General features: G+C 42.8%; 1 protein-coding gene across 4 annotated transcripts; it reads right to left on the bottom strand.

Moving 5' to 3' along the window:
- Positions 1–2,044: 2,044 nt before the first annotated feature.
- On the bottom strand, positions 2,045–23,672 carry LOC112467840 (beta-1,4-glucuronyltransferase 1). 4 transcript variants are annotated; one of them, XM_025036714.1, is made up of 6 exons: positions 23,430–23,672; positions 6,746–7,371; positions 5,890–6,270; positions 4,169–4,504; positions 3,393–3,635; positions 2,045–3,095 (listed from the first exon to the last, which is right to left on the bottom strand). In XM_025036714.1, the coding sequence occupies exons 2-6, from the start codon at positions 7,130–7,132 to the stop codon at positions 2,898–2,900; spliced, it is 1,545 nt and encodes a 514-aa protein (XP_024892482.1). In that variant the 5' UTR covers positions 7,133–7,371; positions 23,430–23,672; the 3' UTR covers positions 2,045–2,897. The 4 variants fall into 4 exon arrangements, with proteins under 4 accessions (XP_024892482.1, XP_024892477.1, XP_024892497.1 ...); XM_025036709.1 differs by lacking the exon at positions 23,430–23,672 and adding an exon at positions 20,786–21,164; XM_025036729.1 differs by lacking the exon at positions 23,430–23,672 and adding an exon at positions 21,006–21,164.
- Positions 23,673–26,109: the final 2,437 nt, after the last annotated feature.

Below are 26,109 nucleotides of genomic sequence, written 5' to 3'. Positions count from 1 at the left end.
CTCAACGATAATCGTTATGCATATGAGAAATCATTTAATATTCGGTTTCAAGAATGCCTTTTACAGCGGACGAAGCGCGATTACAGGAATATTAATTACTTTGTGCCCTAATATTATCACAAAAAAATGAGTCAGCATCTTGCTCCGATTAGAATCATCCTAACTAATCATTCTCGACGTATGACATACTGACTCGACTATTCTCGTTCAAGTCTTAATGATTACGAAGATCATATGTACATTCGCTGGTCATATTACTCGGGGTGATAATAGAAAAGTATATATAGTTTATATTACGCTTATATTCCATATATGTATATATATATAATATTATATTATCTTGCTACAAGAAATCCAGTTGTATTTTATGCCAGCATAATCATCATGGATGTGTAATCATCGACCAAAATTTGATTTAAAAAAAAAACAAAAAACGAATGAGTCTCACGTTTTACATGGCAGCATTGTTAATCTTTTTTTACGATGTTGCACGGAATATCTCTAACAATTCTCAATTAATTGGATAAAATCGATAGTCTTTTAATCCTCAGAAAAGCTCCCGAAATTTTTCCGAAAGATCACCTTCTTCAAAGCTATACTATTCTCTCTTATAGAATCGTTCTTACAGAACATATTGTTTTTGGATACGGTTATATTTTTAGACACCTGTGCGTGCAGGTGCAGGTATAAAGTAATACTGTGTAGATAGACGTATTTTTCACTTGGATAAATTCTCTCCCTAGCAAGTACGAGTTGTACATAATGAAACGATGCCTCATATACATCAGTATGTCTACAGGATTATTGTACTTTCGGTGACAGTTATGATCAAACGGTGCCAGTTCTGACGCGACTTCCTCGTGGATCGTGACCGTCATTATGATCGAAGCCGGCTATTTATTTGCAAATACGATATCTGTAGAATATTACATTTTACATAACAGCAATCTGCATGAAGAAATTGATAGAATTCCATGTTAATCCTTCTGACAAAAATTTATCTGTCGATCTTTCTTTATCTATAAAAATTCAGCGAATTTTCTCTAAATGATCTTAAATTAATAGACGACACTATCTTATTATTATCACAATTTTTTTAATGCAACTTTTTGGTTAAAATTTATCCAAGTAAAAGCTGTTAAATTTATCTTTGTTTTGCTTACATAGAAATATCTTTCTCTACACTTGAATTTCGTATCGAAACGAAAGGTATGCTCTTTTTCTTCTTGTTTTTCTTCTTCATGTAACAACTTAACTCACGTATTATATTTGGAAGTTCAGTTCTACATTGACTGATGGACTTGGGCTAAGTTAAATATAATTGCGTCTAGATAAGCCACACGCATTAAAAGTTCGCGATCCGAACTGTTCAGCGGTTCTCCTTCTGCCTATAGACATTGAAACAAGAACTTAGTGAACGCAGAATTATTTATGGAAAAAAAATCACCGTCTAAAAGACTGAGGGATATTTGATATAAATTTTCTAGAAACTCTGCCCAGCAAAAGTAACCCGATCGATGAGTCATTATTTGTCTTTGCGTAATATCCAGACCGAAAATGTGGAAAGCTGTAATAAGTCTCCATCGCGATACGATTTACGTTCTAGTCCAGTACGTCCAGTACCTCTAGCCACAGGCCACCCACAGGCATATAAATTATAAATAAATTCATTTTTGATCCAAAACTCCCAAGCTCCCCAAGCTTGACGACCAATTTCAAATTTAATTTCTCCTCCGAAAGATAGCCCAGTTTCTCCGCACGAGCCCCACTACTCGTGCGGGGGGTGCAGTTTGGAATATAAAAATTCCTGTGATCAGGTGGACTCGAATCCGGTTCCTCGGAGTTACGAGTCTGTCGCTTTATCACAAGACCACACTGCCACCCCGATAACATCATACTTTCGGACCCCATTCGAGTATCCCGTTTCGATCGTGACGGATAATCGTGTGTTTTTGCGAACGAAGGTAACAGAACGGCGGAACGTGATCGGGTCAGATTGCGAATGATTAGTTCAGTCGACACGGCTTGGTAGTCGTATTCGCAATAAGAAGCGACGTCGTATATATTTATGAAGAAAAAGAACCAAGGAACATTTTACATAAATACAATTAATTCTTACATACCAAAAGAAAACAATACGGTCACTGAGTTTCGGCAGTCACGCGAGCGAATGTAGCATTTTCTAATTTTAAGTACTCAAAGAGATACGTTTTACTGTCTATCTACACAGTATTACTTTATACCTGCACCTGCACGCACAGGTGTCTAAAAATATAACCGTATCCAAAAACAATACGTGGTACGACTCCTTACCTATGCACTAGGTATCTTTTTACGAAAACTAGAGAATTACCACCGAGAGGATATTTGAACATTGCGACGTACATTACTTCTTTCGTGCAATCCTTGTCTCTTCACGTTGCCTCGACGTTTCCCGTAAGACACTAGTACCGACGCTGCTAATGATAAGAGTGATGGCAACGATGATCGATGATGATCGCGATAGCGAAGCGACGCGCTTATCACACGCGAGCACGACGCGTCCGTGAAACAATGTTGTTACTCTAAACTCACCGAGTACTTATGCGATAATTTGTTCGTTCGGCACCGTTGAGTTGGCGATAATTCGAGAGAAGGGGAAGTGTTCTCTACGAATCGCAGCGAATTTTTTTCGGGTCCCACTCGCGAGGGGGTCGGACGACGCGCACGTGAACACGATCCCGGGGTCCCAGAGCGAATCGCAGCTTGCTGCGAATCCGGGCGATTTGTTGCTGCGCGACGAAACTCGACGACGAGGACGACGACGACGATGCAGACGACAGGGAGGGTCGCAGATGATTCCATCGTATGGATGAGCATCTGTAAAGCACGCACCGTCGTGCCCGTGACTCCACGGGCTACACGGCGCAGCCCTTCCTCGTGCCATACAACACCTTCAACTCCGGCATGATGATCTTTTTGATAAGCGCGTTCGTCTTGGCGGTGAGCATATCGCGATGCGGATCCTTCTTGAAGATCTTGATGCCGGGCCGATGCACCAGGAAGGCATTGTCCAGGATGAGAAAGTCATAATCGAGAACGCAGAGCGCGTAACCCTGCAAGCGTTCGCCAACGATTATTTGATTGCTGACGAAATTATCAATATAATAGAACAGATAATATAAAAGATGGTAGAATTTTTTACTTTTAACTTTTTATACATATATATTGTCTAATTATATCGTTAAAGAGAAATATTAATGCTTAATTATCATTCTAAATTATACGTTATACTTAAAATACATCATTATCTTTTCTGAAATCCATTGATGTTTCAAGGTAATAACAATTTTTTATTTTTTTTTGCGTCGCATTCTTATTCTAGATATTTTGCATGGATAGGTAATGTTTACCTGCGTCATTTTATCGCTCTTTCCCTCCCAACTGAGCCTTTCGTCGTAAAAAGGATCGTTATTGGTCCCGATAAAGATCGGCTCCCAGTGTACGAAGCTGCCAGTCCTCTTGCCGACGTGAAACACATGCAGGTCCTCCGTCTCTGGAGCTTCCTGCCATTCTTTACTTTTCGGCACGTTATGGCAGCCGGAGCATAATTTCTTATGAAAGGGTATGGCGGTGCCCGCTTTCAGCATCTGTATCTACAAATTTACATGGATTCGTCGAAACGGCGCTTTGCAACGAGTTGTTCGAGATGCACGTAAACAAATCCGTTTCCGTTCCCAAAAATATCCGTTCCGATTACGAGCGTTTTGTGAGGATAAAAATGAGTTACTGGGCGTTATCAGATCTGTGACGTTTCGACCTCCGACATACCGTTCATCTACGTTGAGAAACAAATAAAAAGGATAAAAGAAACGCTACGCAGATGATCTGTACAATCGGTCTCTGTTATGCCGCGCTAGTTCTGAATATGAACACGACAAAAGGTGTATTGTGCGCGGTGCCGTGCCGTGCGATACGCACGCACGTCGGCCGGACAATAGCAACGCTAATTCTACGTATCAAGGTCCACGGTCAAAGGAAGCTCCATTGATTCGCCGTCGACCCTCGCGCGTCCGCGCTATTAACGACACGACAGTCGGACACACCGTCGGCCTCGTCGCGCTCTCTTTCGCGCGTGCTTAATTGCCCCTGACGGACCACGGACCGGCGAGCGATGCGCGAAACGTACCAGGCGCGTCTTATTGTTAGGCGGCTGATTCTTCTCGTCCACCTCGAAGATGGACAGCACGAAGACCTTGGGATTGGGCTTGTAGAGAGCCGGCTGATCCCGCTTGCGGATCATCTCGAGGAACTTGACGGGCAGGTTCGGGCTGGGATACAGCTCGATGTCGCTGGGGAACACGTAGAAGGTGGGCGCGGACTCGCGCGCTATGTTGCGGCCCACGTTTACCGGGTACAGCAGCTTCTTCTCGTTTTTGTACATCTTCGCGAGGCTGACGTTCACCCATGGCGCCCCGAGCGAGCAGTTGTACGTGTCGGAGGCGATCTTCTCCGACGGCGGTATCTAAGACAGGATCGAAAATCGAGCATTTGAAAAGGAAACTTCAACATCAGGAAACTTCAAGTTCGAGCGAAACAGTTTCGCAAGATTACTAACGTAATTGCATAAAAGCTTTTTAATATTTCATATTTTTATACATATATATATTTTTTTATGTTTTAATATCGTCAATTGTATCATTAGATTGTGAGATAAGCTAGAGAGAACATTGCATTTTGTTGGCATCTTCGAGGGAAGGAATATAATGCTAGTGAACGACAGGATATTCATGTATGCAGGACAAGTGGTTTCCGATTGTAATCGCGATTACGTTAAAGACTCGTTTGCAAAACGCGAGCCACGCGAGCTTCGTCCCTCGCGAACGAAACCGCACGCGGAAACCGCGAGGCTGTTTTACGATGTCTAGATACGCGTATCCGTTAGACCCGAGGTGCTTACACTACAAATAGACAGCAATAACAGCAACGAACAATCCGGGTTCGTGGTACGAGCTAAATACCCTTCGCGGACGAATTGCATATGCATAAGGTAGATTCGTGCACGCACCACATTCGAGAAACATATTATCGCAGTCTGATATCGAATCTTTAATTAATTTGTCGTAGTTCTTGGCATTAACAAATGGAATAACTTATTGATTTTTTCCGTGAAATGGCCAACAATTGTAGAAAATGATACCGAAGAAAAGAATCCTGTTTTGTCTGATAAGAAAAAATCGCCACAAAAGGTCTAAAAGATCTCTCATTTAATATAAATAAATATTCTTATAATTTCGCGAATGTAAGTATAAGATTAATAGCAATTGTAACATTAATAATTGTTTTGTGCGTAACAAATTTGATCCTTAAATACGCAATTTTTCGTAACATTCTGAATATTTTTTGAATATTTTTCCCCTTCTAGATCTTCCCATCCAGAAAGGAAAGAAGGGTCAGAAGGATCAGAAGAGCCAGAAGGGCCAGAAAGGCCAAAGAAGGCCAGATGTGCAGAGCATGTTTTCAGTTTGAATTTCATAAGGGAGAGCACACAGATCACCGAAAAGTCGCTGCGCATATATACAAAGCTGAGCACTTACGGGTTAATGTTAATATCGCAGGCTTTAGCGTGATTCTTTTGAGATTCTAAATACGGAATATCGATCAACGTATCATATTAGCGTACTCGATACTTGCGAGATAATTAGATTCAGGACTGTGCAGAACTCTCGGGAAGGATTTGGTGAACACGCGGTGCATTCAGTGACAGGCTGAAAAACGATTAATCGGAATTAATGCATTATATCAAGTTAGGACATTTGCCAGATGCTCGCGGTGTATCCGGAACTCGAGAGGGATTCAGGAACACGTCGATTCAAGGACTCGAGGGACAATCTTGGGCCGTCTATTTACCACTTTTGGCACGTGTTTGCTGCTGAAGAAGACGTGAAAGGTCACTAGCTGCGGGACCAGGGGGCTGCCACAGTTCCTCGAGTACCTGATGGCGTCGAGGGTCGCCGGGAAGTCGGTGCCGGGTGCGTGCATGGCGATCGATATCGGCGCCCGCCAGCGCTCCAGCAGCGGCTCCAGATTGTCGAGGAACGTGTAGTCGGCGTGCGTGGTGTATGTCACGCTCTCCCAGCATCTCACCGCCATGCTCATCGGCACGTAATTGTACAGCACCCAGTAATCGCCGCGCTGCGCCCGCCTCGGCTCGGTCGACTTCTCGTGGCAGGGCACGGCGTCCCTCAGGCTCATCGGTTCGCGCGCGATGCTCGTCGTGCCGTTCCTCATCTAGACGAGGACAAGAAAAAGAGAGAGAAAGTTTAATCGCCGTTCGAGGGGGAAATTTGCATGGAAAGCGGCGGAAATACCGTGAATAGCGCGCGGTGGCGAACGCCTACAAGCCTGAATACCTCTATCGACATACCCGATGATGCATCTCGAACCGCCTCTTTCGACGAGTTTAGATACAGAATAACGATAATTTACTTCATTAAATATCGCATAAGACCAATGAGAATATTTCTATCTCTATTATTATTGATACAAATTAATTACGATGTATATCTCCCGATTTCTATTAATTCTCGATTACATCTTCATTCCTATCGTCATAGACCGCTTCTAGCAATTGGACAAGCCGCATACAATGATTAATCTAAATGTCAGGAGTCATTCAAAGATCGAAGGAATCAGAGGGATCATGAGAAGAGAGAAGAGAGAAAAAAAAAAGAAAGAAGCGGTGGAAAACGGAAGGAGTGAATACCGTCTGATTACGGTGCTCCTGCGGCTTGTCGAGGACCTCGGCCTTGACTCCGTTGGGAGGCGTCGTGGTGACGAGGCTGATCCTGGGAGGACGGCCGGCGCCGTTGTTTGTCGGCGCCGCATTATTGGTGGCGCCGACGACCGCGGCCGAGGATGAGGAGGACGACGCGGCGGCGCCGACCTTCTGGGTGCCGTTGACGAGGTCGTTTAAGGCGCCGCCGTAGGTGTCCGACTGGAGCGGCGCCGCCGCCGCCCAGTTGGTCGGCGGTTCCTCGATCCACGGCCCGGACGAGCCGATGTGGGCACACACGTACAGCAGCACGCACACGTTCAGCACCACCGAGAGGCGCAGCGCCCAGTTCTTGCGGGCGATGGCCGCGATGCTCATCCTCCAGGTCCAATCGCGGTGACGAGGAGACGCGAAGATCTAGATGGGCAATCCTGTCCGGTTGACCGATGGTCAATCTCCCGCTCTTATTATCGATACTCGGGTCTGTGATTCTTCTCCTGCTGATGGCGTCGACCTGCCGCGTCCATCCCTTCGCGGCCCACGACTGGTCTCGGCGATCAGGACCTGCTCATGGTCCCCCGGAGGCTGGTCGACCGGGGCTCGGTTGCGTGCAGCACCTGAAACGGGAGTGGAAGGAGACCTTTGATTATGACGGAGGTCGCTACAAATTGTTCCGATAGTTATTCTGTAACTTTGCGTACTGACAACACGCGAGCGCGTGTACCACTATATGCGCTCCCATTAGGCGACTTCAATGGTCTTCGGAAACAAGTAAACATCTGTACTATTGGTATCCGTTTTGTAATAATAAATTCTGAGCTCTCGAAAATAAGAACTATATAAAGTTATTGAATCTCTCTCTGGTAGTCCTGATTCCTTATCTTAATTCGCACTGAAGAGAGCATTTAAAAACGAATTTCTCACTGCAAATTAAATAGGCAAGCTTTCTTTAAATTATACACACAGCGCACCCAGCTATAAGCAGAAGCTTCTAAAAGACGTCTTAAAAACGTCTTAAAGCCGCTTAAAAGATCTCTAAAGAACGTCTGAAAAATTATGAACGTCTTTTAGAATTTTCCGCTAGCTGGGGCAGTTATATTAACACAACGCGTAAAATATAAGGTTTAATTAACACACATCCAGAATTATGTCACGCAAATAAACATTTAGCATTTTTATATCGCGTAAAATAACGATCAGTAAATTCAAGCGCTGCAGCGGCATGGCAGAGAGCGTTCGTCGCTGCAAATAGGTACACGTTCGCTCCGCCCCGTTTCATCTCCCTTCAATAGCAACTATAGCAAGTACAGCAACAGCTGCGCTATCGCTCGTTGGATCGCATCTCATTTATCTCACGATCCAGTTTATAGCGCGTGCTATACGCCGCGCCGGCGAGGACGACTTTCCCCCTATCTCGCATCTTCTTCCCCGTTCGACGTTCGAGTTGTGTCGCAACCCGAGCTCGTAACGCGACATCACCGGGGGACCGGGCGGTCCGAATTGAGCAATCGCGGAGATTCCGGTCGCCAACGGGACCGCGGGTGATCCCGTGGTTTCCAGCGCGAGCGCGGCGAGTGAAATCGACAGGGGGGAGGGAGGGAACGAACAGGACGGCTATTATCGAAAGACGGAAAGAAACGACTAATAAGAAGTCGTCGGCCTCCTCCTCGTGACCGATCTTGCGTCAACGCCTCCTTCTCGGCGAACGAACGCCGAACGGGACTCGCGAGTCACCGCCGATAATTTCGACGACTTTCACGCAGGAAGACGAGAGGATACTCTTTTCGCCGCGCGTGTTTCTCCGGTCACGAGTTTTCCCGGTAATCCGCGGGATTGATTTCCCCTCAAAGAAAACTCTCCGAAGCACGACGCCGTTTACGACCGATCGAGTCTTAAAATTTGCTTCCTTTTTATTCCGTTTAACGAAGTTCTGCATAATTGAAAGGGGTAGCCGCGCGGGAAGTATATAGCGACGAGAAGTGAGACGTCGCGTCGAAGAGGATCGATTCCGCATTGACCGAAGAGACTTCGATTAAAAAGTAATACCGTTACAACTGGGTCACCCTCCCCGTAATACAAGACAAACGCTTCTAAATGAAAAGCGAACGGGGAAACGGGCTTTAAAACTACTTTCAGTAGGAAAACATGGGTAACAGTGTTTTCGTGCCGCGAGAGAATAATTTACGGCATGCGATATTCGACTGTTATAACACAGCCGGGCGGTATAATTCAATCTTAAAGTTGGAATTATCGGCGCAGCATTGGGAAATCACATGATGCGCGCGATTTCTGCTTGCAAAATCCCTGCACTCTCCGTGACTTAAGAAAGATGCAGAGTCGCGTAATAAACGTCTCTCGCGCCTTTGTGTTCCGCCGACATATATAGCCGTATTATCGACTCGAACGCCAAACGTTTACACAATTGTCCAAGATAAAGTGCAGTGGGATTTATTTACTTCAAAGCAATGGAAAAATAGGAGGATAACCGCGCGTAACACAGAAATGACAATTAGCACCGTTATCAATATCACTTAATCGATAATTACGTCGCTATACACGCGCAATCGTCGTCACGTAAATGGGCATAATTGGAATGTACGATGCGATGTGGAAAGAGATACACGGCTTTGCGGCTTTAACTTTTTCCCCACACAATGCGTAGCGTGATAGAAGTGATTTCCGATGTAGGACCGACCGCCGTCGCTCGCGATAAGAGCTCGATGCTCGATTCGACGGCCGTGGTCAATACGAATGCTCGTTAGCTGTCAATTGTGGTCGTTCGCGATCGGCAAAGTTTTTTAAAACGCTTGTAAAAAATAAATATCATCTAATATAAAATTTTCAACGATACAAATAGCTAGATAACAAAGTTAAGCGCGCTCTTCAAGCCACGATGCAGTTATATTGTCATATTGTACAATATCTTGTCATTATATCGCACACCGAGAATAATATACTGTTACAACTCCAAAAATTCACAATTTTCAGGAGAGAGGAAAAACAAAGTTGGTTCAATTTCTTTTGAATTGTGAGATAACTAACGCAATTGCAATTACGACATTTTGTTACAATAAAACTTATATACGGTTTTCTTGAAGACGTCTGCTGTAATTCACCTGTCAATTCACTTATGACACTAATTATTCATCCAGTGACCGCAGCTTAATCGACCGTAACTTAATTAAAAGAATAACGACACTTCTGCTATACCGTGCGAAGAATGAAAATTCTATCGTGGGATGCACGGTTAACAATTTCACAGATGCTAGTACTATAAATAGCGTCAACTCGTGTCCAATTGAAGACGTGTGTGTGACTTGGAATACGGTCATAATTTTAAGACTTTATTATTACGTCATTTAACACACCTGGGGGAGCACAGTCTGTTACGCAATATTTCTACTTAACGTGTAAGAAGTAAAAAATTTGGGCAGATAACGATAGGTGTCAACGATCGCGTCGAATAACAAATAGTGACGGTAAAGATATCAAATGGATGGCAGGGAATCACGAAACGACGGAGAGGAAACGTCACGAAGGACACCGGATCGCGAGAAACGAAGTAAAATCCGCGAGGCCCCCCTCCCCCTCGACGATTTCCCATCGTCGAAGCGACAGGTTTTTAATTATCGACTTCCCTCAAAGAGCCAACCATCCGTTCATCATCGATCGCAGGGGAGGAAAACTCATCAACGGCCGGGCGCGGCGTAGGAGTTCTTTGATCGCGGGAACGCAAACACGATCGCTATTTTTAAAACGCGAACACACGCCGATCCCCCACGCCTGCCGTGCAATCCTTCCGTAAAGCCCGCGCGCTTATATATACGGAAAGTTCGTGATAACGGATCGCGCCGTTATCTCGCGGAAATTTTCACTCGATTCTTTCAGCGCGCCCCGGACGCGTGGAAACGGCGCGGTGTGTACGGCAGCCCCGTGGAACTTTTCTGTTATAACTTCGCGAATATTAACACACCCCGACAGCCGCGTTTTCCGTACTTAACAAATCACGTTGCGCACAACGTCGAAACTTTGTTGCTATCTTCAATTACATTACGCTTTAGATATGTGTATATATATATAAAATACACATACCTCTCTGAAAGTTATAGCATAATATAATTTATTAGCATAATATCATCATATATCGATATGATAGCATAATATCATTTATTTACAATGTTATTCTTATAACAAAGGACACGTATATTCCAAAAGAAGTATATTTAAAAATAAGATTGTTAAAAAAGATAACGAAACGATAATGATCATCACGCGACTTATGCGATGTTCGCAAAAAGATATAAAAAAAAAGAACCAACTTATTGTTACTCGTACAGTTGCTGGCAATTGATACTAATCGCAATATCAATTCTTGCGCAGTAGCAGCTATTATATCAAACGCTTGCGATTGTAAACAGTAAAAAATAACGAGCTCATTATACGCAGCAAAGCGAGTTACCCAAAAACAGAGACGTATCTGCGACAAAGGCAATGACTATCAGCTCAATTCAAATATTTGTAATAAAGCAATGAACATTGACTGTACAAACATTTACATTACAATTTCACTTTCCACTCGACTCGGATATATTGATTCATCGATGACGAACGACATTGCCCGACTAATGAGATGCCTATGTATCGCATGAATAATAAATCAACTTTATAAATATCGTCAGTCGAGCATAATAAGCTTAATCGATCGGAAGCGAATTTTGGTGGCTCAATAAACGTAATATAATATCCTGCAATCTATAACAAAGAACATTTTAATAATGTTTTCGGATATACAATGTCTGCTCCGTTCCATTTTGTTTCATTTGATAAATTTAACAGAAAATCCAGATTTTACCGCACGATTTTTCTCTGTAAGTTATTTGCACATATTTAATAAATTTTTTTTTTCCAACGTTCACTTTTTAAATAGCTCGATGAGTCTTCGTCGTGAAAATTATTTCCGCGAGCTTCCTGGGGTGGAAATTTGAAGATGGGAAGAAAAAAAGGAATTGGAAAAAATTATGCTAGATTATGCAAGATGGGTTTTCGATTTAAAGTTCTATACTCCAAGATACCTAATGTCAACGGAACTGGGATTGAGAAAGCTTAGGATAGGATGGGGTGGAAGGGCAATGGAATATGAGGAAAAGATTGAGAGCAGATGGGTCAAGAAATGTTGGATAGAGAAAGAGAAAAACAAATGGAAAGACAGATATGGTAGAAAGAGAGAAAAGTACTATAATAGAAACGGGTGGGGGGTGGAAGCAGTCGAGTTGTTAAGGAGAGAAGGGAGGAACTTAGAGGAAAAGATTAAATTAAGAGACTGAGAGATACAGAGGCAAGTGGAAGAGAATAATATAATAGAGTCAAAGTATAAAACAGAAAGTATAAAGAGTTAGAGAGAGACGGAAATAGACCGGAATATCTAAGGAGGGCAAACATAGATAAAACAGATCGAAGGGGATAGTATCAGAGCCCTGATAAAGCTGAGATGTGGTAACATGGAATCGGAGAACATGTATTGGTGGGGGGAAGAGAAAAAAATGTGTTTGTTCTGCAAGGAAGAAAGGGATAATTTGAAACACTATGTGGAGGAGTGCAGCAGTATAAAGAATCGGTTTAGGTCCGTCCCATAGAACTCGGGAGGGATAACCGGAAAAGAATAGATAAACTATGGAACGATAAACTAGATACAACAAAAAAAAATATTAAGGAAATTATATAGAAATAAAGGAAAAAGATAGAAGCGGAGATGAGAAAAGATAGGCGAGAGCCTCGGCGAGAGCAGTAGTGATAAATAATGGCGAGATAGCGTGAGGAATGATCCCGTCAAAATTGTTGTGATTGACGGGCGATGTGTGGATGGATAAGTGTGTTAAGGAACGTATTGTAAACCAAGTCCACTTCTTGGCAGCAGCCGAAGTTAAATAAATAATTATTTCCGCGAGCTTCCGTCAAAAATGGAAATACTCGCAACGTTTATATTGACGGCGCACGAGCCCGAGTGTATCTCAATTACTTTACGCCACGAGCTGCATGAATAACGTGAAATTTTCCAAGCTATATAGATGCACGTCGATAAAATCGATCGATTTCGGAAGCGGCAATAAAGGACGCCGTATTTTTCTCCAAACGAGAAATTCGCCGAGCCGCATGCATACGTGCACGCGACCCCGAGCGACGATCCTTATCCGCGTTATCGATCCACGATCGGCCCGGCATCGCGATCCTGGAAAGCCCACGCGCATCCGTTCGGGTCTTCCGGCCACCTCAGGAAGTAGGCGTCGGTGACCGAAATTGATAGTGGCTCGGCGTCGAAATGATTCGCGCTCGTTAATCATCGCCTTACGGTCCCATCTGCCGCGCGCGCCCGGTGACTACGAAACTCGACTCTCTCGCCAAGACCATATCTCGCTTAGTATTAGCTCCAACATGATCTCGTTAATTAAAAGTTATCTCGTCGAGCATTTAGAGAAGTTTATCATTATAAGATACGTCCCGAGAGAAGCAGTGTACGATTATAACGTAATACGAACACAGTATTATAGGATCTTCATGTAACACAGGGGATGCTTTTCGTTACATGAATCCGTGTTATATACGAGTCGCATAGATTATACGTGGATTGTGTATCCATATAAAAACATGTATTTATAAAGCATGTGAGGGTTTATTATAAATAATGTAAAATAAAAGAATATTAAGTATGCACCTAACGGTAAAATATTTTTCATTTTATTTTGAAAGAAACAAATATTAAAATTTTTCCATCGTGTTATACATATAAATCCGTTATATAATAATGTTATATAGGGATCTGCTGTATATCATTTAAATAACTTGACACTGCATGCAGTCATCATTTTTATAATAACTCATCCTTGATATCATATAATCGTGCAGCGATTTCGCGCAATTGTCCCCGTAACTTAAATTATTTTTTCTTTTTCAAACTCGCGTCGAGTTTAAAAAAATATCAAAAGCCGCAGTCAGAGACACAAAGGGGTGTTTAATTCATGCTCCGTGTGGTGCGCGTATTTCTCGACCGCGCTGCATCAAGCCAGAAAATATTTAGCGATGGACGGAAGTTAAGCTTTTGCGTTCGCGTGGCACCGAGAAGCTTATCAGCGTTGCATAAACAGGAAGCTTAAAACGACGGAGCTTCGCGAAAAAATCGGAGCTCGGAATCTTTCACGGCTATATGAATCAACCGTGGCGGCCATGCACAAACTTGCACACGCGCTCATTAACGCGCAATCCGCCGCTCGTCGCGCGATAAAAATGTCATTAAATTATTTTTAACTATTAGTAAGTTGCAGGTGAATCATTCGATTACGATCTTCTTGATAAACGTTAGAAGCGACGCCGCGGCGCCGTCACGTGAACGCCGCGCGACACATTGGCTATTTAATTTGCGTCTCTCGCAATTTACGACGCGCGCGGCGTGACGCGGATCGTAACGCGATCTTTCCTCGTGAAAATGAAAATGGTAGTACGGGATGTGCGCGCACACCGCCGTAAAACTGCACTCTCAGCATTGAAATATCTATTGTGGCGTTATGAAGTTTTATGGCATAAATTCCCAGAGACCCAATTAAGATATTGCACTTTTCAATTTCATATTGAAATGAAAACAAATATTATATAAACAATTAAACTTTCATTTCTTCCGGCTACACTGAGAAAAAAAAATTGTTAATCCCAAGAAATATTTAGTCCGATACGTTCAACTAAATATTTTAGCTAGTTAACTAAATATTAGTTGTTTCAACAATTTGCTTCGTTTCTTCAATCAAGAATTAATTAATGCAACTAATGTTTAGTTAACTAACTAAAATGTTTAGTTGAACGTATCGGACTAAATATTTCTTGGGATTGACAAATTTTTTTCTCAGTGATAATTGGCAAACACTCATCGTGACGATTCGACCATTGGTTTTGTTCCTCGTCGTCAAGACGTTAATAACAACGTTTGCCAATTATAGCCGGAAGAAATGAAAGGTTAATTGTTTATTATATTGTTGGCAATTTACGAATGTACTTTAGAAATATTATTATATACTTTTGTTATTTTTACGTAAAGTTAGAGAGTAATTTCGAATATATATACTTGAAATATCGTCGGAATATCGGAAGCGGAAAGATAAACACAATCTTCCTGCGTCGTTCGATCGATTGAAATCGCAAATTTGGTATAGAAAAGGCTCGATTTGCCATTCGCGACGGCGCGGCGCGAGTCAATTTTCCCTCGTCATTTCGCACGAAATTCGCATAATATGACGTAGAACGTGCGCGGGATTGAGTGATTTTATTGTCGCGTTATTCGTCAAGGATACGCTTTCTGCGATCGTTTCGAGCGACGAGCGAGTCCAATCAAAATCGCGAAAGAAATCGGGCAAACGAAACGAAGCGGATAGATTTATTGTTACGAAGCTGCGAAAAATATATATCATAGCCCTATTGTTTATGAGAGTCGAAAGCAAAGCTCGCGAGAAGTAAAAAATTCTAGAATTTATATAGAAGAAAGCGAAGAGAGAGAAATAGCACGCAAAGTCACGGCAAACGAAGATTAATTTCGATCGCGAAGTTGAACCTAACGATCGTTTTCCATCCTTTGGGCCGAGAACACCGCGTCGAGATTCACGCATTGCCCCCCATGAAGGGACTGGAACGCACGTTTTCGCCTTCCATTCGCCTTCGCGCGCGTCACCGCCGTCGCCGCGTTTGTTCGATATACAACAATTAAGCGCGATGAATCATGCGTATATCGCGGCGCATCGAGGATATACATTCTTACCCTCTTGGCACCGGGTTCGTCGACCGCGACGAATCCGCGACGCGCGGAGGCGAGTAAAATCGCGATCGCCGATACTTCGTCTCGCTTCGCGTCTACCGCTATTTCGTTAAACACGATCGCACGTCCCCGATAAACGTCGCGCCGTTATCCGGGGCCGAGAGCGCGAGCTCTCTTCCGCCGTAAATCTTCGGCATTTAATTAAGGCGGTTAATTTATTGCGTTACACCGATATACCCCGTATCGGTAGAAGCCGATTGATCGCCGCCTTCTCGCGAGCGCGCGCGATTCAATTTAGTTTTAATACATATGCTAAATTGGCGAGATTACGTCGCGCGGCCGAGCGGACGAGTAATTTTCACCCTGCCATCGCGATCGGTCGCGAAAAATCGCGCGAAACAACCGCATATAGAGCCAGACGCGGAGATTTAAGCTAATCCCTGATAACGATGATAACGCGAATCGGGCGCGCCGTTAAAGATTTCTCGTACGCGCGATAAAGAGTGACATTGTGCGCGACGGTAGCGGGCGTCTTCACTTAAGCGACAGTCCGGCTAAATTATTTATATCGCGATACGCTTCCGTGGTGCACGCGATGTGCGAGCCGGTGCTGGCGATCGATGCGACGACGATGCGTGATCGGGTAAAGCTGAATGAAAAGAGTCCGCGAGAGAGGTTCTCGCGTACGTGACGTCGGCGCCGAGACCTCCAATCGAAATACTGTTTTCCCCCCGAAAGATGGGATCAAAGCGGCAATCACGGAAACGATATTAATTACAGAATACCAATTACCGAGTTCAGTCAAGTGTAACCTCTAGAACACGCGTATTTACGTATTTTTTCACTGCTCCTGCATATTTTGGCATTCTCGGTATTCAGATATCTTCTTAATTTTTAATTTTAATAAACAGCCGATCGCGACCTTTCGCTCCGCCGCGATAATCCGAGTTATATTGAATATCCGCAAGAATGACCGATGTGGAGATAATTATAGAGATGATTATAGAGAGGATTCGTGCAGCTCGTAACTATCGCCGATTATTAACGTCGTGAGATACACTTTTGCGAAATAAACCGGCGCTAATTCCTTCGGATATACGTGGATTGTGAGATCGAGCGCGCTAATAGGTTTCCTTCATAATTACTTCATGGCAGGCAGAGCGTTCGCGTTCACTTATCGCGCCCGACACATAAATCTCCCCGATACGATAAACTCGCAGTAAAGCCGCGCCGATCTCGCTGCAATATGCCTCTCTCGTCAACTTCATCGTGACGAAACCTTTTATCTCCTTTTCATCGACACGAAAGCGTCGTCGTTTCGTGCTCCCTCCGTCAGCCGCCGATCCCTTTATGACGACAAATTAAATTTCAGTAGAATTACACATACAAATTGCCCCCGCACGTAACATCGGAAAAGTAAAGGGTTTCTTATTATATAAATACTCTTTTATACTCTTACGAATATTAATGGAATAAGCATTTTTATTTTCGCTCGGATAGCAGTTTTTCTTTACGCAATTTCCGTTCTAGAAGATATGTATGAAGGATTGAATTAATAGTTATTAACTGGCGACTGTGTGTCGTTCCGGAAATTGCGGTGACGTTATCACAATCTTCTACGCGACTAATTTTTCCAATTCACCTTTGAATGTTTGTAAGATATACATCAACCGCTAATAAACACATAATGATGACAATTCATGACTAGCGCAATCGAAATATTTTAAAACGCTTGTAAAAGATTTTTGAAATAAAAGACCTGTTCTTTTTAGCTGAACTTATCGCACATCTCATCTTTTTTCTTTTTCCCTCCAACGTGACGAGAAAAAGATAACAGACGAACCGTGCAAGAAGTTCAGCTAAATAGAACAGGCTTAAGGTATTTTTAGTAATTTTGCTTAGTCAAAAGTTATTTCTAGTGTAGGGTAGGTTGGCCTTAGCAAGAAATCGGCACGCATGAAAGTTCTCTTTCCCTTAGTGCACTGTCCCAGTGTGAACACCTAGCAAGAACCTTCTGAGCGTGCAAGCTGCCCTATAGATAAGAAATTTATTTATTTCTGTTTGTACGTGATAAATAGTAAAGTAAATTCTGTTTCTCTGCTGTGCGAAAGAGCAGTTCGTCATATTATTAACTAGTCGTTTTGATATTTATTTAAGTTAAGAATTTCGTTAAGATATTTATTTATTAAGTTTGTAATTAGACACGTGTTAGCGTGCACCTTTTCGTTCGAATTATTTTCTTGTAATAGTTACACAAAACAAAGAGCTTCGTATATTAGATTAAGTCTGCGAGCCTCAACTGCCAACCTGGCCATAATTTAACAAAAATAAATGCCATCTATAAAATTTTTATTAGCTATTAGCTAGATAACAATGTCAAGTAAAAAGTGTGATATTCAACGCAATAAGGTAAACTCGGGTAAGATGGCCAACCTATGTTCTTTCAATCTAGCTCGTCATGATTTCATGAAACATCGAATGAACATGGCCATCTTTCCTCTATGGCCATCTTACCCGAGTTTACCCTACCCATGAGAATTTGGTCTTATTTAATCAAGTTACATAATATTTTATCATTGTATTATACTTATATGAAAATTCATGACGTATATGATAAAAGACACACAAAACTCGCTATAAGGCAGGCAACGTGTTAATTAGATCGATGATACAAAATACGTTTTACCTCTGCGCACACGATTCTTCGGAACAAACGCCGGCGACAAATATTTCGAATAATGAATGCAAAGAGGAGAATACTTGATGGGAAATTGAATCGTTTCGCGGCCAAACGCGAGCGAGTGCGGAACAAACATGCATGTTTTCGAGTAACCGGATCGAATTCGCGGACCAGAAGTCAAAACAGCGCGCAAATTGATAGGCCTGCCTATTATTAGCAGCGCGCGTGCACGTCTACCTCGAGGGCACGTCTACTACGATCGACGTTAACGGCCAAACAACGAGCGAGCCGCGATCAGGCACGTATATGCCTCCGTACCGTCACGTACCCGATCCGCGATAATTCCTCGCAACGATCTGTGATTTGTTGCGAGCGCATGCCCGGCGCGTTTTCCCCGCGTGCTCTCCCGACAGTTTGATCTCCGGCACCGAGATCGATCGACTTTCGTGCTCGTAATAAGGGCACCTCCTCGAGATGAGTCATACCGTATCCGCGTGCGCGCGCGCGCGAGATTTCCGTGCTTTTAACGAATGCATTCAACAGGGTCGTCATTCTTCCGGAGGAGGCATTCGGAAGAATTCCATTCTCGTTGGCGAAATCGCGGAATTAATCGCGAGGAGAATCAGCAAGCTCGTGAATGTTAAAATTCGTTACTATAAATTACGACGTCGGAAATTTCTGCGGGACCCGTATCTCCGTCGTTATCGGAATGACAGGGGAATGGAAGCGATAGCGCGTTTCTGCTTTCATTTGTACTCGGGAATTTCGACGCCTTAGCGAGTTCGAGATTAACTTCGTCGTTATTTAATGATCGCGCGAAAGAAATAAGGGGAAAACGAGAGAAACGGCTAGTATAATATATATTATATAGAATTTAATAAAATAAAGAGGCACGGACGTTAATGCGAGTGATTCGAGACACCGTGTTTTCGAGACGCGAAGTAGCATCATCAATCAATTCATCGTCGCTTCGCGAGCAAGTAGTGTAACGCCCATACACACGCGTGCAAGTGCACCACCTATATATTTAGGTGCCAGGCTTTACGCCGGCTTCTCAAGGTAATCCGGTTTTCCGCCTTCCGATCTGGTATAATAATCCAATCTTTTTTATGACGTTTTTCTTGCAGCGCGTTCGATCGCACTTTCCGGCTTCTGAATCGCGCTCGCCTTCGCGCGACCGCCGCCGCGCCGCGGCAAGAAACCCGCGTTACTCCCATTTTTCTCACCGTCACCTCCTTTTTTTCACCTTCGAGAAATTAACGGCGATTATTTTCCATGTTTTTCTCGACACGCGCGAACGAGCGCGCCAATTGTTGACGATGCTCCGCTTGGGACGTTGACAGATGAAAGATTTAACTCGGCAGTGATTTATAGCGTGATAAATGTCACATATAAATCAAATAATATAATTAATGTAATATAATAACGAAATGAACAATGGATAAACACATACGATAAACAGCTACGTATAAATCTGAGTGTAATCTAATGTAAAAATATAAAAAGAGCGACGAACAAATATATTTGCTGCCGTATGAAATTCCTCACTATTCACCTTGCTGTCGCGGCGGAAAATTGCACGAGCGCCGTGATTTTCGCGCAAAATCGCACCCGTCGTCCCTGAGCGCGCATAAATCGACGCTAACAGAGCGGAGCACTATTGTTAATGAAGTGCACAACTTGCGTAACCGCTTGTCGCATTCGCGGTCTCGTTTACCATTTCAAAATTACGACGATAAATCGACTCACGCGCGGCGCTCACGCGCGCGCACACACGGTGCGAAATCACACCGTTAATTACGGGTCCTCCCCGCGGGTTCCTCCCGATCGTCGAGATGCGGTAACACATCGGCAACGAGAAACACGGTCACCCACAACACTGAATCGTCGTGAGCGATCGCGTAAACGCAGTGCCACCGCGTCAAGGCGCGGGTTACGCCCCTTTAATTAAAAAATCTAGGGCGATACTTAGCGCTCCCCTTAATCACGAAATTGACGGAACGAGTCACGCACCCGCGTTTGCGAACGAGGCACACCTTTATTTGCGCTGCACGATTGGAGGAAAAAATGGGGGGAGGCGGAAGGAAACGGCTGACGAGGATGAGAGAAAAATTGTTGGGGAACACGGGAAAGTTATACGTGATAAGACTGATAAGGCATGATTGAGACGATCTAGCGAGAGGGAGAAATTCTATTTATACAAATCAAACACCACGAAGTGATATTAATTTACATGATTTTGATGCGCGGTTGGTTCATGATTTAAATTTTATATCATAGAACGAAGAATAATAACGGAGCAATCGGAGGAAAATTTCATTGTTATATGAACTAATAGAATTATTACAAATGTAATTCATTGCTGAACGTTAACGATTTGAAATTTGCATCGTGTAAAAAGATCTCCAATCACGTTTCCAAATAAATCACTGGAGAGATAAACGGTTTCTCTTTTCAATTCGGTTCAATCAATTGCGTAAATGATTAAATTAAAATTCATAGCTGATACTAAAAATTGTCATTTCCAACGTGCGCGATTAAAAGCGAAAAATCTTGATACCTTTCGGGATTCAGGGCGGTTTCTCTTCCTTATCGAGTTCCTTGCCGGCGCTAAACCCGATTCGCGGCGAGCTCGCTTGCGAGAGCCGTGGCGGTTCGACCTCGCGGAAGTTCACGCTCGCGCACTCACGGAGGAGGAAAGTCACGTATGTCTAATGTCGTCGGCTGGAAACCGGTTCGGCGGAAAGTTCGTGAAGACCTTGAGCCGCGAACGCACTCACCGCCGTCATCGTCGCCGTTGCCGTCGAGGCGCGTTTTCCCTCGCGCGGCGGGGAAGCCGTGCACAAATTCTAACGTGCAAGTTCACGGTTTCCCGATCACCGACGTGCCGCGCGCACGCGAGTCGTCCGCGCGAGTTCTCCTCGATCGCCGGAATGTGGATCGCGGATCCGATCGCCGCCGCTCGCTCGCTCGCGAAGCGATAGCGACCGGTATCATATCGCATCTTGTTACGCTCGATATCTCCGCTCTGCGCTCGAAACCTCGTGGATCCGCCACTTTCCCTTACGAGCGAGAAGGAATGTTATATCGCGCGGCTTAATTTTTAAGCATTTAAATTATTCCATAATCTACTTTATATTCCTTAATCTACTTCATACGATGTAATTACGTCTTAAATGTTATATATTATGTATCGATTATAATTTTTAATATTTCTGTGATCTCGATATTAAATGATGAATTTAGTTTATTTTATATTTTATGAGCTATCTAGAATTTTTCGTTTCATACGTGTTCGTTTTACAGTGGCCAAATAAAACAAAGTATATAAATGTTATAGAATTTTGAATTTTACATAAAATATGCACGAATAATCGGAAATATTGTAATGTGAATTACTTCGATGTAAATGTGATAAACATTAAAATAGATATTAACATAAATTAATTGTATTCTCACGGCTTTCCCTACAGCGTTGAAATTATTAAACCCTTCCGCGGATCTGGAAGCTATACAATCATTACGTCATCCAAATATCCCTTCGCATAAAGATATTCCTATATCCGATAACTGACCTTTATCTGGATAAATGTAACATTGAGTTCGCAGCCCCCGACTGATTTTGACGTCGGCATTCTCGCGTAAGCCTTTGGAGCCCTTTAGTGCTTTAGCTTCAAAACTATTTCAGCGGTACTCATCTCCTTCCAAATGGAACTAATACCATCGGAATTAGAATTCCGAGAAGGCGCATGGTTTCATCCAACAGCTCAAAGGCTTAAAACGCTAATGCTCTTGCCCGATCTTAGGGTACGTGTCCCAATAGCGTTTAGCGACCCGCTTGTTGCCGAATATCCGCGTCGCGCCCATTCAACACGCTAAACGTGTAAATCGCTCGCGATAAGAAAGCTCCATATTCCACGTACTGCATTAAGTACAGCTATCTGACTTTAAGGCACGCGCCTCCCGTCGCGCGCCTTTTAACGGTAAACGCTACCGGCTGCCTCGAGACGAGGAAATCATCTCAAGGTTGCGAGCGAAATAACGGGCTTTAACATACTTATCTCCTCCGCTTTGCATATACATCTCCGTGTTGTTTTTCCAACTTTCGACAAACACACAGTTTCCTTCTCAGATAAACGCGCGACTGTAATCTGCAAATCCTTTTCTTATCTACATTTCAAGTTAGTTTATGCACGCCGTATGTACATCAATATTGAGCGATTCACTTGCAACTTAAACGTGATATTGCACGGACAAAATGAAGTATCCCGAAACAAATATAAGAGAGAGAGAGTGTGGAGAACTTTACATAAATATTCCAATTTCTCGCCGTCTCAGAGTGAGCGCCGTTCGCTTCTTGAGGCTCTCTTCTCGTAGAAAATGGCTTCCGGCTGACAGAAGTTTTCTTAGAAATACGTACACAAACGTTAACGTGAATTTTCTTTGGGACCTCCCTCGGAATTTTCTTCAAGTCGCGAAAGTTTTCCTTCGCCCAAGCACAACTGAATTCTATTTGTTACGAACTATTGTAAAATTTTTAATACCAATTTGGCGATATGTTGAAAATTTATAGATTTCTTTCGTGAAAATTTATTCGAGGAATTGTAACTTTTTTAAATTATTTTATCATGTACAGTGAGCGCATTATGCATCGTATAATCGTCACAATTCTTCGAAATTGCAATATTTCTGTCACATCCCGCCATGCAATCTAGATAAAACACGTTTCACTGATAATAGATAAAGAGAAAACGAGTGTAAAGTATTTACTTTAAAGTATTTTATAGTGTAAAGTATTTACTTTACACTCACGGGAAACACTTCACATTTATCCATATAACTGTAAATTTTATAACAATTGCAAAACATTTTAGAAAATACACGTATTTTACAAAAAAAAATAGATATACACCTTCAATTACATTAGGTAAAAACGGAGTTATATTATACGGCACGTGATGCTGAAATTACTCGGCGCAATTTCCCATAACGAGCACTGAAGTCGCGAATTCCGTTTCAAACGTAATTAACAGCGAGGATCGATAAACGATCGCGATTTACATATTTTTGCAGTTTCAAGCCGCGCAAGTTATCTTAATGCAAATTCTCCGTCGTTTGGATCACGATATGTATAATATTCTATGAAGTCCAATACCATTCACGGTATAATAATACGACGTGTGTATCATGAAATTCTTTCTCACCGGAAATTAAATTCTCCCCTGGTCCCGGGTGCCTCGGCTTGAATTTTTACACGTTGTGTCCCTAAATCAATTGGCGTGTTGCGTCGAATTTTTATGTCGTTTCTCGATCCGCAAAATTTTCGACCCTCCGTTCAGCTCTTTTTCGTAAAACAGTCTTCTGATGTTCTTCTTCCGTCTTGCCACTTTCTCACAAATAGCGATTAAATTTCGTCGGAATCGTCGGATTTCCGTGGACGGTCACGAAGGAACGATTCGCAGCCGCGGAAACGCAAATTCACAATGACGACGTCGAATCGCGAATCCGTTCGCGTAGGCACGAACGGAGAAACACGAGACGCGGGGTCGCGGGAATTGTGTTCTTTGTTTCCCTAAAACCCGCTCAACCGCGACGGCACATTTAGCAACGCGATATTTATGCCGTACGTATACGGTAATATGCACATTTTTATGCGAGATGCTCGCTCAGCTCTCTTCCTGCATTTGCTCGTTTTCGTCGCGCGAATGACGAATTTTTCGGTGCGTACCATCGCAGGAATTTACGCTGAATTTATCCCCGCCCCCTCCCCACAAATCTGCGGGACAGAGAGGGGGAGGAAGGTATAAAAATTCTTTTATCTAGCTATATTTGCATCGATTTGAACGAACGCCTTTGCGAATACAAACGAGCCAGCGTTATTTTTATTTATATATTTGCCTTGATTTTAACGAACGCCTCGGAACACAGAGCTACGAGATTTTTATCCAGACGCTCACGATGATTGCAACGTGCGCTTCAAAGTAATACAACGTTATAACGTCGAATTCACGGATAAGCCATTTCTTATCAGATTTTTCGCTACTAATTTTTATTGACAATTTAATTTTGCGATTAATCGATATGCTATCACATAATACGAACACGTGGAAAATTTTTACCTTGTTCATTTCTATGCGCTTTATCTAGTCGCACGGAGGAGCGCTATAAAAATCGCTTATCAGTGCGATTATTCACTCGATGATCGAGTCATCGAAATCCATTATGAATAACGCGAAAAACACGCGCGAGAAAAAAAATACATGGCATCTTTACCGAAGCGGCATTACTTTCTTTTTATACGCAAACTCGTATTGACGGACGGTTGCACAGTCACCTATTAGCATACGTGTCATTTCTACGAACATCTGTTAGGTCAGTTAGGTCAAGGTGCCGGTAAAACAGCTAATAAAATGTCCGTACTATATGTTTGTGCTCAATTGCGCACGTTTGCTTATCTCGCAAAGAAATTATTAAAAGCAATTCTCTCTCTTAAATAACTTAACAGCAAGTACAAATTGCCTATAGTCCGCATGCAGGAAAGTCGAAGTTAATAGACGAGAAAACGATTTTCAGTTGATTGCTGGTCGTTAATTGTCCGGTAACCGGTTCTCCGATATGGTGAAAAAAAAAAGAAGTACTCGTACCAAGATGAGTCAAGTTAAACGCATCATCTGTGCCCATGAACGGGGAATCGTTCCGCGAAATTGTCCGTAAATCTCTTTAAAAAAAAATCCGGCACGCCGTAAATTGGCGATTAAAATTCGGCGCTTCTCGACGAAAGAAATTCGAAGGACTCGCTCGATATGTTGTTCGCAATTAATATCGCGGACAAATATCGCAGCGGCGTTCCACGGCGTTGTGTTACCGCACCGTGGATATCGATTGCGACGCCTTTGCGTCCTTATGACGTACCCTCTCTCGCCAAGAAGCACTCTGACCGGTCGCTCACCCCTGCCCGCCCCTGCAAATGCGCCCTGTACCATCCCCCGTGAATTAACCCTTGTGTAACTAAAAGGAAACCGCCATTCTCCCGTGAGAGTCAAAAGAAAGATCGGAGGATCTCTCGTCAAACGGATCTATAAATGTTTCCCGGATAATTTTATTAGAGGACTTTGTGAATTACAAAGTTCTCTGTAGTAACTCCATTTGACACTTCCATCGTGATTTGATATTTCAATCGCTCTTGATTATTTATTTTCAGTTAAACAGATGCGAAGAAACAGAGCTGAAATAACTTGTAAATTAAACTACATACACTGTTAAAGGTTAGAGGATGAAATTTAAACCAATACCATGAGTTAGATTTATTTTGTTATTTTTAACTACCATGTGCGTCACAATTTATTAGTTTGAAACAAAATAGGATTATTTTAACTCCATTAGTTTAATCAAATTAACATTGTTTTAGTTAAATTAACTACATATTGAGTAGGAGCAGTGGCGACCTATGGAATAGTTAAAAATTACTCAAAATTGAGTTTAATTTAACCCTATGAATTTAACAGTGTAGGAAGACGATAAATACTTTATAGCATATATGTTTCAAGCACGAAAATATTCAACAATTTTTCTGCGGACTTTGTTGATAAAGTGTTGCGTTATCATCTCGTTATATTTCTCAGTTTCTCTGTTATATGTTTATAAATTATATGCGCCATGTACATTTTTTATTTCCTCATATATACGTAAAGCGTTCCATTATTCTTTTTTTATTAACGTCACATGTATAATGTTCATACCTGGAACTTTCTGGACTGTATTTCACTATTCTTTTCCTCCTACGACTTTTCAAGGAAAAGAAAGATCGTTGCTTAATGTTCCGAAGATACAGTATGCAGATCGCGATCGAGGAATTCGATCCTCGCGAAATGTTCGCGGAGCGCA

Source organism: Temnothorax curvispinosus, unplaced genomic scaffold, assembly GCF_003070985.1.
Source record: "Temnothorax curvispinosus isolate PA1 unplaced genomic scaffold, ASM307098v1 QBEX01001698.1, whole genome shotgun sequence".
NCBI lineage: Eukaryota > Metazoa > Arthropoda > Insecta > Hymenoptera > Formicidae > Temnothorax > Temnothorax curvispinosus.
Note: the sequence above shows the minus strand (reverse complement) of the source record. Positions and strands in the feature narration are given on the sequence as shown.